Source organism: Phaenicophaeus curvirostris, chromosome 12, assembly GCF_032191515.1.
Source record: "Phaenicophaeus curvirostris isolate KB17595 chromosome 12, BPBGC_Pcur_1.0, whole genome shotgun sequence".
Lineage (NCBI taxonomy): Eukaryota > Metazoa > Chordata > Aves > Cuculiformes > Cuculidae > Phaenicophaeus > Phaenicophaeus curvirostris.
The window spans coordinates 17284915-17297477 of NC_091403.1; the positions used below are offsets into that span (position 1 = coordinate 17284915).

The 12563-nt window shown below is 38.5% G+C and overlaps 1 protein-coding gene across 1 annotated transcript in view; it reads left to right on the top strand.

Annotated features, from left to right (window-relative positions):
- Window positions 1-12563, top strand: part of PRTG (protogenin) — an 89621-nt gene that overhangs the window by 40054 nt on the left and 37004 nt on the right. Inside the window, exons 6-11 of the mRNA XM_069867040.1 lie at window positions 994-1152; window positions 1600-1759; window positions 2422-2669; window positions 5603-5767; window positions 6840-7145; window positions 8335-8523. Of these exons, the coding sequence (XP_069723141.1) occupies window positions 994-1152; window positions 1600-1759; window positions 2422-2669; window positions 5603-5767; window positions 6840-7145; window positions 8335-8523 (1227 nt within the window). The remainder of the gene's footprint in view (window positions 1-993; window positions 1153-1599; window positions 1760-2421; window positions 2670-5602; window positions 5768-6839; window positions 7146-8334; window positions 8524-12563) is intronic.

Genomic DNA, 12563 nt, shown 5'->3' on the forward strand with positions numbered 1-12563 from the left:
TCCTGTTAAGAAGCCCTGGGGTTTTCTGAGGCTTTGGACTCCCTGCTTCTGCTGTCAATCCCGCCTGCCCCCACCATAGTGTGGCCAAAGTGATGAGTAGGGCAGTGACCTCCGGGGATCTGTGACTTGGAGTAGAATCAGTGGTGAGTTTAGGGCAGGTTGGAGTGGTTGCATCCTATGAAATAACCTTGTAGATGTTTCTCCCCCTCTTCTTCTTAGAAGCAGTCTTTGAATGTGTTTTGGACCTTGTGTTAATGGGCCATTTGGACTATGGGTAGGTATAGTCAAACCCCGAGTAGTCTGCCTAGGAGAGAAGAGAGGGAACGCAGTAAGCACAATAATATGCATCAACGCATCATATTTTTCCATGAAAACTACCTCCGTTTTTATTCTGACATGTACCTAAGTGAAATTGAGGGCTGTACCTTTAGAAGCACAAAAAGTTTTTTCCTACATATTTATTTCTAAAAGTGGGAGATATAAACACGTATTTCATAGTTGATTCAGTGGCTCTTATAGACCAACAAATAAGAAAAAAGTTACCCAACAGTCAAAGAGCATTTGCTGTGAAAATGGAAGAAAATAAATGGTAATTGGGTATTCTCATTTTATCCTCCGCATAATTCAAAAAGAGATAATGATCCCTGTTTGTAAAGAAGATACAGATGAACTGAATCATAGTGCAAGGCAGTTGGGGAGGCTAACTGGGAAAATGGCGCTAGGTTTTTAGCTGTAATGATAAGTTTCAGATATAAACTGCTTACCAAGTGGTGAGACCCAACCATCTGAATGGTCAGTTAACTAGACTGAAGAGTAAAGCAAAGCAAATGCGAAGCGGAAACCTCAGAAAGCTCATCTGTGATTTCCCTTTGCGTCTTTTGAATTTTAAACTCTAATTTATGCCATTACTATCTAGGCAACCCTAGTTTGCTAAGTCATCTAGATACTGTGAACAGCCATGTAACTACACTTCTCCCCCTCTCTCTCTCTTAGACCACAAGTCCATCGATGTCTTCAACACCCGCGTCCTTGGAAATGGGAACCTCATGATTTCTGATGTAAAGGTGCAGCATGCAGGCGTGTATGTCTGTCGAGCTACTATTCCAGGCACACGGAACTTCACGGTAGCGATGGCAATGCTTACTGTGCTGGGTGAGCCTGCTTTGATTTCCACAATGTGTTTAATAACTTGTGTCCGTCTTGTGCTGTGCTATGTGCTCAGCTGAATTTTTATCTCAAATATGGTGCACCGAGGGCTGTAGGGAGACTGCAGAGATGAAACACATCACAGAACTGTGGCTACCTTCTCCTGTCTGTTACTTAGATGAGAAGTGTCAGATACTCAGCCTTTGAGTAATAAAGTAGCAGTTCATTTGCACTTGGAGATACCCAGGTGCAATGTGTGCTCTGGGAAGACAGGCTTTCAACATAGAAAAGAATACCGTAGCGAAGTAGAAATGTATAAATATGTATATATATGTATTTCAGTGGCTTGAGGAGAGAGGTTCGTGTGTGGAAAAGTTGTTGTTATTCTGACTGTCCTTGCATTTGTGGGGGCTTGATTTTTTTTTTTTTTTCTCTCTTGTTACTTGTCTGTAGCTCCACCTTCATTTGTGGAATGGCCGGAAAGTTTAACAAGGCCTAGAGCCGGTACTGCTCGTTTTGCTTGTCAGGCAGAAGGAAATCCTGCCCCCAAAATTTCATGGTTAAAAAACGGAAGGAGAATACACTCCAATGGTAGAATAAAAATGTACAACAGGTAAGATTACAATTGTTTTATGAGAGCTGTGTTAATGATGTGCTACCAAAGAATGAAATTCCCATAAATAAACAGAGCAAAGCAAGATGTAGCTCAAGTAAATGTGAAATTGGACATTAAATATAGCTATGGACATTTCAGAAGGGACATTGGCAGAAGGAATGCAGGTTAGTCAATACCTAAAATCAGAGGAGTTAAGATAGCTGCCTTATCTGGAGTGGGGGAGCGTGGGGGTGGGAAGCCAAAGTTATTTCACCACAGAGTTGCTCTAGGTTTATGGTATTGTAGCAGAGACCACAATCTTGCTAGTTGTTTGAGGCGTTGCTTTGCTTCTTCTATATAATGAGCAGCTCATATCAAAGAGTTGGTTAAGAAATGACAACCCTAATGTTGTGATTTTTGCAGGTGTGATATAGATCCACAGGTTTGTTTTCACTGTGCCTGGCTTTTCAGGCATAAACATAAACATGTCAGGTTTTGAGGAACACTTCAAGCTGCTAAATTTCACAACTGCGTATCCATTGCTAATAGAGTTTGTGGTGCACAAGTCAGTTATACTACACTGATGAAGCAGAGACAAACATAAGTTGATGTATTATGTAGAGCTAAATTTGTCCATGATGTGAGCTTTTTTCCCTGTTTTTTCTTCCTTTTGGATTCAGTAAATTGGTGATTAACCAGATCATTCCTGAAGATGATGCCATTTATCAGTGCATGGCTGAGAATAGCCAAGGGTCTGTTCTCTCCAGGGCAAGGCTCACTGTAGTCATGTCAGAAGACCGACCCAGTGCACCTTACAATGTCCATGCTGAAACGGTGTCAAGCTCGGCGATCCTGCTAGCATGGGAGAGGCCACTGTATAATTCAGACAAAGTGATTGCGTACTCTGTGCATTACATGAAAGCAGAAGGTAAGCAGTTTGGTGGAAATATTATTTAACTACTTGTGTGTGGTAAGAACTTGAACGTGCTTGCAAAACTTGTCAAATGTCAGTGGTTCATCGCCAGCACTGAGTCAGAGCCTACTGGCGTGTAAACGCATGTTGTAATCAAGACGTAGTTTTTGGGGAAAATGCTTTTGCCTCATTATCTAATTTGTGGGCCTGAATGTTCTTCCAACTCACCTTTGTCTGTTCATTCCAATGGGCAGATTTTGAAGTTAGGAGTGGGCTTTAAAACCTGATGTGTCCTTAATACTATCTGGGTTTCCCTCTGTCCTCAGCAGGAGCTTCTGCTTACTCTTTTCCATGTGTGTGCTTGGCAGGAGAGGACAGAGGATGCTGAGGGGCTTACAGAGTTGAATTTTCCACCAGAGACAGTTTTTTGGGTTTTGTTGTTTTTTGGGGTTTTTTGTCTAGGTCTGCAAATTCTAGTGACTTTACTGGCTTTCGTATATTTTGGAGTAGGATAGTTAATACTTCATTGGCTTAACAATCTTCTCTTAGAAGGAATCTTGGCTGAATGATAAAATCCACTCTCCTTTCTCCCTTTGGTCTCTATAATGAGAAAAAATACACTCAAACTCTGAAATATGCTGAAATAGCCATAAATAGTTCATCCTAGTCTCTGAAATTATATATAGCTACCCATATAGGAGGGAATGGATAGTTAGAATAAAGATGAGTTACTAGATGTTTTAAAACCCTGTAGTATTACGCGTAATAATTGCTTTAATTTAAGGTAATCTTTAAGGTGATAGAAAACCAGAATTTTTCATAAGCAGGATAAGCAAATTCCACATGACTTGAAAATTTGTTAGGTGCGTGGCTTAAACTGAGCTGCAATGCAGCTCTGTTTTCTAGGAGTGATTTCTTTTCCATTTCTGTTAAGTAAATGGTTTATTCAAGGACAGGACCGCAGATGCTCAGCTGTGTGGAAGACCAGTCTGCCATCTGCTAAGCAGAGGACAGGAAGGACAGCTTAATTACTCTAATACTGATGCAGGAATCCTTTCCTCTTGCAAGTGGAATAATTCAGGACACAAGAGAATTCTGTCTGAAGGAAGGAAGGAAAGAGTTTTAAAAGATAATGAGGACAAGAGGTGCGGGAAATTACCCCCTACACTTTCAGTCACTGAGGTATTGTGCTCACAATCGCTTCTTAAAGCTAATATGAATAGAGTCACAGAAGATAAGTTATCTGAGTAATTGTATGTCCAGTGCCAGCACAGAGAGTAGAGACAGGGTAACTTCAAAGAAAACTGTCCTTATGGAAGTGTGTGTTTGTGCAGAAAATACTCTTGCACAAGAGGAACTCTATTTGTCAGTGTGAGCAAAGAACATGTTACTGCAAAAGACAACAGTGCTTGCCGAATCTCCTAATTTGTACCGATGCTTATGATTCCGTAAACTTTAAACAGAAAGCAGAACTTGAAAATACTCTAAGATTATGCAGTTCAGTAGAGTTTTTTCTATAGACTTCACAATGTGGTAGGTGCTTTGTATATAAAAGACACCGTCATTCATCCTTTAATTTCACAACTCAACTATTCTGATGTTTCACAGTAAAAACAGGTTCAGGTCCTCTTCTCTGTTTAAAGAAAAAAAAGGTTAGTGTTGTAATCAAGTTAGCTGAAGAAACCAACAGGTGTTTTTTGTGGTTTTGTTTTTTGTTTCTTTAAGCAGAATATTTTACATTCAAATCGGGGTCATAGTAGCAAGAAGAAAAAGGGTCTGATGAGCATGCATGTTGGAGTGTGTTAATTCCTTGTTAGTGATTTAGAAAAGGCACAAAGGGAACACTGATTGTGGTGGAAGGCAAGCCTTGTTCTCTATTATGGCTGTTTCATTAGGGCCTCTGCATGAGGCCTAGCAATCCATTCAAGGAGAGAACAAGTCCTTTTAATTTGAGCTCAAGGATCTTGTTTAGCAGGTCAGAAATCGTGCCTTGCGATTCCTAATTAACAAGCCATTAACTAGTCTGTTGTGAGATGCTCGTAATCTTGTCTAATTAAAATGCTATCAAGTTAATTCATAAATGTGGGAAAACTTAATGGTGGAATTTGCCTTTCGTTTTGTTTATAAATTCAGTTGTGAAGAGGAGGAGCTGGCTCTTAGAGAGTTTTGATTAAGTTGACGTGCTCTTGGTGTGAATTGTTCGTTAACACAGCAGCTTTCACCACACTTATTCCACTTAATAGCCTTCCTCTATAGGAATAAAGCCCAACAAAGACAAGGACTACTGCATGCATTGCTATGCATATTTTAACATGAATTGCTGAGAATTTTTTTTTTCCTAACAACTCACTAAGGAGCGAAACATTTTTGAAGCTCATTCTGGTCTGTTCTTATTGGCCTTTCTTCAAATGAAAGAAAAAAAAGGCGTCAATCAAATATAATAGAATTCGCAGGGATAAAATGAGATCCTTTTGCTGAATAAATTCTTTCGGTTTGTTTCTTTGAGGGAGGGGGTGTTTGTTTTGTTTTTGATGGAGTGGAGCCCTTGCATTCCTGCAGTCTGTTATAGAAAGGCTCAGTAAGTAGGTTTGGAAAAAAAACCCTCCCTGACTCTAAACAAATAGAATTAGAAGCTTGGTATGAATGATAAGGCTATTAGAGCTCGTCTGTTGTGTTACTGTACATTGGACACAGTTTGTTGTGACTAATTCTAAATAGGGTTTAGAATTGCATTCAGCATCCCTTTTTCAGGAAAATCCTGAAATGCCATAACCTACAGCACAGCAAGACACAGTTACTCCTGTGCATAAAAGAGCTTTTTAGTGCAGTTGGAAAAGTTGAGGTAATCTGCGGAAGAACGTGAAATAACTATGTAACATCTTAGAGCCAAGATAGATGTTTAGAGATTCCCAGGAACTTTTGTTTGTCTAACGCTTGTTTTATGCCAGGTTTAAATAATGAAGAATATCAAGTGGTCATTGGAAATGATACAACCCATTACATTATTGATGACTTGGAACCAGCCAGCAACTACACCTTCTATATTGTAGCTTATATGCCTCTGGGAGCCAGTCAGATGTCAGACCACGTGACTCAGCACACCCTTGAAGATGGTAAGACAAATACACCTGATTTAGGTGAACAGTTTTATTTGTATTGGATAGAAATGTGCAATCCAGTGCTAACGGCTCTTGAGGATCCCAAATTTACATTGATGTCAGTGAGACTTCTGGATAGATGTGATGTAGGACTGAGCCAGCCAATGAAAGGAATGAGAAAAAATAACATTCTGACAGGGTAACGTTGTCTATTCCATGGTGTAATTTTCTGTGTTGAAAGATATCTTGTTAAATCATGTAAATACCTATTCTAGGTCTTTAAGAACTCCCTTAGTGTTGAGAATTTGATGATAGTCTAGAATTTAGTCTCTTCTAAGCATCTAAAATGCGAATCAAACTGGACACCCACTGCATTTTTTGCAAAATTTGAAGGAAATTTTAGAATAAAAATTTGCTGTACCAAAAAAAAATGTGATTGTTTGTTGGTTAGTTGTTTTTTCTTTTTATTTTTGGACTGTGTGCTTGTTAGTGTAATTAGAATTTCATAGAAGACACTATGGACTTATTTCTGTGCAGTGACTTAACTAATCTGAACATCATGCCAACAACAAACTGTCTAGTATAGTTCATTAGGACTGGTTAATAAGTTCTGACAGGGTTAAGCTTTGACAGCATGGAACGTTGCCTGTTCCAGTTGTCTGCCTGTCTCTTTGCTGGGAGTTACTACCCTCATTACGTAGTTGGTGGAAGAGAACATGCACTGAGTCTGTGCAACAGCACAGGTTGTTGTCTAGACTCTCAGTTTCAGCTGCTGCACCTAACCTTGACAGTTGGTTTGCCAGAACAGTAAGGTGCTGATTGCCTTTGATTACTGCTGGCAGTAATAAGAGAAAGAAAATGTTGAGAGCCTTATGGAGAGGAGCTTGCCAAGGCTATACTACATGCAAAAGGTGAGAAGTATGAGCAGTTTTATTTGAAGCTATCCTTCAAATAATAAAGAGTCTACAAAACATCTTGTATTGTTTACTCTTACATTACTGGCACCTCATCATAGGCTAAGGTGTCAGATGAGAATTTTCCATCTCTCTTTTCCCTTAGCTCAAAAGCTTTGTCTTTTCTTTTTTAGTTCCCTTGAGAGCTCCTGAAATTAGTTTGACAAGCAGGAGTCCTACGGATATTCTCATCTCATGGCTGCCAATTCCCGCAAAATATAGGAGAGGTCAGGTGGTCCTGTACCGTCTGTCTTTCCGCCTCAGCACAGAGACAAAAATCCAAGTCTTGGAGCTTCCAGGGACTTCAGATGAGTATCTCCTCGAAGGCCTGAGGCCTGATAGTGTCTACTTGGTTCGTATCACTGCTGCAACAAGGATCGGCTGGGGAGAGGCGTCTTTGTGGACTTCCCACAGGACTCCCAAAGCTACAAGTGTGAAAGGTAATTGTTAACATTAACAGCAGCCTAGAGATGGGGTCAATTGCAGGCTTCATCTGAAGGCTACGTATTTTTCTGACCAGTAGCGCAAGGATGTGAAATAGGTTTTCACATTACGTGTTCTTGTTCTGGTGATCTAGAAGAGTGTTCTAACCATGATTCTGTGCAGTATCTGCAAAACCTTCCAATTCCTTTGATAAATTAAATGCAGTTAATACAAAGTTTCAGGATCAAAAGTTGAAGAGGAACTAATTTGTCTTATGAAAGGGCTTATGTGACAGGAGAAGGAAAAGCTGATATATTATTTTGGTGTAGATCTTTGATTGTTTCCACATGTTGATGTTCACATATTTGACATGGTGGCAGGAAACGTTAATTATACTTTTGAACTGCTCAAATGTTTTAGCTTGTAGACTTGTTTCCAGCGATAACAGTTTTCTTCTGTTCTATATAGTTTGAATAAAAAAAACCACAACATCCCATTGTTTAGTGTAAAATACCTTTCTGCAAATTGGGACATTACACATTAGCGGCGTGTCCAGGTACTTAAAAGAACTGAGTTAAAACATGTACGTCTATGTTACAAACAAAGTACACGTATGTTTTGGATATGCAAATTGACTTGATATTTGAGGTAAAATTTGAAGTTTTAATTGAGCTTTGGATTACATTATTATTTAGTAATGTCATTCAAGCTTTCAACATTGCATGAATGGCTTGAAAATGGTCTAGATTTGAATATGTAACTTTTTCTTAGTTGTAATCCACATCCATCCGCTTTGGATTTCATTGAGCTTCGATTATTGTATAGTATATTATTAGCACTTGATGAACTGTGATGTTATTGTTAATCACATTTGCTCTGGCACACTTTAAAACAGGAGGTAATTTAGAACTATTTTTGGAATCTTTTTGTTTCTCTTTGAAAATAACTATCTTGTAAATTTAATTAATTATTTTATTAAGATGCAGAATTGGGAAAAAACTATTCTGATTTATCCTAAATTAAGTTGTTAGATTAGCTTATAGGGAGTTAGACATGATAATAAAGAAATAATTATGTGAGTACTGAGATGAGCTAGAATCAAAGGCTTGAGTGAACCTTGGCAATGTGGGTATCCAGATCTTTGTGTGAAAATTAGTTGTTTTTAGAATATAAGAATATTATACATATGTATTTCTCCAAAATCAGCACCAAAGTCTCCTGAACTGCGTTTGGAACCGATGAACTGTACAACCATTACAGTACAGTGGCAGCAGGATGCCGAGGACACCGCAGCTATTCAAGGATACAAGCTGTACTACAAGGAAGAAGGCCAACAAGAGAACGGACCAATTCTGTTGGGTGCTGGTGATCTTGAGTACACTGTCAGTGGTTTAGGTGAGTATACAAAATATTTAACTGTTCTGGAAGACAGCAAAGTCAAAGGACGTCTTTGAGGGCTTAAATCATTAGACCTGTAAGGCGGCAGTGTTAGCTTTGGCCATCTATTTTCCCAGCAGTAAGCTTTGCAAGTTTGAGTTATGCTGCTGATGGAATAATCCTCTTCCAAAATATGCGTTGCACAATGCTTAGATAAGCAGATCCTGTAAATCTTGTGTAAGCTGGAAGGACACCCAACTACCTGTCACAATATACAGTTAGTAAATACTGCTAGTAAATGACATGTCTTTTTAATATTCAATTTATTTTTCTTTTCAGAAAATTTATTCAATTTATTCTTTCTTTTCAGCTTTTATGTATTTACACCTGCTCTAGAAACAGCAAAAGATTAATACAAAATACCAAAGATTTTTCTCTGGTATTTGTAGCCTATTTTCTCTGTTACCTGTAGCCTTTGTCACAGCTGTACTGCACAATAAGCACCTATTGCTCACTGTAGTAGCCAGTAGCCTTTACGCATGTTATTATCCTCTTAATATTTTTAAAGGGTACTAGTAAATATTTGCAGGACTGAGCACAAAGATTAGGGCATAAAGCTTGCTGAGTTCCACTGGAGTTTTTTCCACTGATCATTTGACTCCGTTTCCTTCTGTAGTCTTTGTGATGTGTAGTAGTATGTGTTGGTATTATCCCTAGGTAGAAGGTGCTTCTGTTTACATATATAGCCAAGAATTTATTTCAGGAAAAGATGGGATCTGTAATGTAATCAGCAAAGTTATATATGGGTTGACATTTAGCATTTGGAGTGTGTTGAGGTAGTTTACTTAGAAGTAGTGGGGAGAATTAATCTTGGCTAAATTATCAGATTTGATCTGCAGTCTTAATTAGGTCAAATGGCCTCTTGACCATGCTCAGTTATTCTCATCTGCTGCTTACAGTTGAGGTACTATTTTAGGGGAGATTTGAGGAGAGCATTCTGATCTGTTAACTGGACAACTGACCATCTGTGACCACTTCTAGCTAGAGCATCTGGCAGCGGCTGACTGTTTAACAGAGCTCTGAGACAAAAGAGCAGTGGGTTGGAAGGATGTGGTGTCTGTGTGTCCTAGGACATAAATGCATTTTTTTCTTTTGATCTTCTCATTACTGCATTACAAAGCAGTAATCTTGGATGCAGGTGAATTTATTAACTGGGTGATCCACATCGTATGGATTCTCTCAGTACACTAATCCTTCTCAGATTAAAATATTATTTTACAGAATTATGTTAGAATGTGTAGTAACTGTGTGTTTTTATTGGTTTTTCTTTCCAGTAAGCACGTAGACAGAGGAAAAACAAAAGCAAAGTGGATTTGGGAAATTACAGCTTTCATCTGGTCATATTGTTTAGTGAATTACAAATGTGGGCATGGAAGAATTCATGCGCTTGAGTTAACCATTCAGTCATGGTGCACATGATGTGTTGTTTATTCCTTATCATAATTCTAAGTATCCAGATACGTTGTCCAATGCATGATGCATTCCATGTAATCTGATTGCCATAATTTCTGTTTTTCACATCTGCGTAATTTCTGCTGCCATTTCCTCAGATTCACTGAGGATTTTTTCAAATAAATTCAGTAGAAGTGATCTTTTTTTTTTTTTATTTTTTAATGGGTTATATTGAGTTATTTGAAGCATGTATCAAATATAGGAAGTTTTCCTGTGTGACTTTCTTTGCTGTTTTCTTCTTTTTGTTTGCTTTGTACCATTTACTAAAAAAGGCATTAATTGGTACAGCTACAATTCACTTGGCACAGGAAATTTGATTAGGTCATGATTTTCCACTGCTAAGATGCTAACATATGCTGAAGCCTGGGAAGTTCATGTAAGCTTCTCATAGTGACAATGCCTGTCTGACTACTGTAGTTGCCCCTTGAGAAGCTGCCAGTTTGAAATACTTGTGCACGCTAAAGTATTTCTTAGAAAACAGTCCTCAGCCAACCTTTTTCTGCCTGTGGCAGCTGCACGTGTAGAGAATATAGCAAGTAAAATTATATGCAATATAAAAACCCAACAAGACTGTAGCAACATCCATACAAGAAGGGCCTGATTTGCTTTTCTTTTTCTTTCTTGTGAATAATCTAAATCACTTGGACTAGGTTATTTTATTTATGCATTTCAGATTTAAAATAGTACTTTTTAAGAAGTGGTCCTACTTGGCAGAATTGGAGATGAAACAAGGCAAGCCACCGCTGTAGGTTTTGTGACTACAGTAGACTGAATCTTTGAACTGGACAGAGGCTTTGAGGACTAATGTTCTGTCATCTATTTGCCTCTCCTGAGGACACTAAACTACTGATTTATTGACAGCCTCCTTAAAATGAATGTCTTTATTATGAGCTACAGGAATTAGTAGAATACTGCAAGTGGGAAGTCCAAAGGAGAAAGGTGTGGTTTCAGATTTTTGGTTTCATATACGTTGGATAACATGATCAAAAGAAAAGGTTATTCCTAGTTTGGAAGAATATGGTAATAGTATTAGATGCTTCCCGGTGCCAAAATTGGAGTAGTTTCTTTCACATTATCTGTTGCACATGAAGTTATGTGGCTTCCAAACACTCCCTCTTTGTGTCTGTTTGTCATGACCTAAGGCTGCTCTACCATTTTCTTTTCTCTTGCATAGTTAACGAGACGCAGATAGACTTCTAGTGGCATTTGGAGCATGTCAGTATGTTTCTCCATGGAACTTTCTGCAGATGTTGGTACAACTGCCCATTGTGTCAAATCTGTGTATTTAAAGAAGACGGTTCACTTACTCTGTGGCAATTGATGTCGTCACAAAATCAGAATTCATAATATTGTCTAATCAAAGAGAACATTAGCATTGATATTATAACCACTGCTGATTGCATTGATTGCTAATAGCATTGATATAACTGTAAAAGATTTGCAAATGTCTACAGGACTCATGATGGAGGGACAAGTGTGTTAGGAAAAGCAAAATCAGTGATGCTAGTGTAAATTACGCTACCGTGATTGAACCAGAAATATAGCAATATGAGCATTATGATCTATGTTTTAACCTCTTGTTGGTTCCTACTTTGTTTTTTTGAGAACTGACCTCTCTTACTGCAGTAAGAATAAGTAAGGGTAGGTCTACCCAGTTACTTCTGTGTATTTTTAAACTGGATCTTTTAGCATGATAGTCAGCATGTAAATAGAATTGAATTATGTGATCAGAGTCAGGGCTGCCGTTCTGAAAATAAATACCCTCAGTTTCACATAGACATTTGTTTGTGTTAAGGGCCTTGGCATTTATTTTTCAATAGCAGACCATTTCCTCATCTAGTGTAAAATTCCATTATCACTTCTTTTTGCCACAGGAGCAGACCCTTGGGTGCATACCACGCATTTTTGCCTCTATTTTTAATTCCTCCTTTGCTTTCTCCTGCTCTGAAAAGTTTTCTCTAAAAGAAAGTCTTTCATTGTGAGATTTGATGAGCCCGCTGGTACAGGTTCTGTTTCTGTAATGTTTCAGAATATATGTATTCAGAAGCTGAAGTGAGTTTTGTTGGTGGAAGAGTTTGTTTGGGAAGCTTTTTGCTGTGCAACAGGAGAGGGCTTGGCAAAGCTTGAAGTTTAAAGCAAAGTATTCAGAGCTCATGTCCTTCTATACATGTCTTTAAATTACTGCTTTCAAAGAATATTTTAAGCGTGTGCATATGCATTTCTGCCTCAATATTGTTGGTGCCCACTACTGTGCTAGATGCTTGCCTGTCACAGCTTGCTGTGTTTGCGGCTCTATGACTGGTAGGACGATAGAACCTATACAAGGGCAGTGACTCATGAACCCATGTTAAGTTTATCTGCTTTATTTGAGCCAGGAATTCTTCATAACAAGGTTGCAAGGCTGATAGGAATCTCATCCTGGGGCCTGTATTTAGGGAGAATAAAATCAAACGTAGCTTCTTGGTTAAATAGGTCAAGAAAGCATGGTCATTTCTGATGCTGTAACACAAGAACGCTGTTCTTCAAGCTGCCTGCAAGTCTCCCTC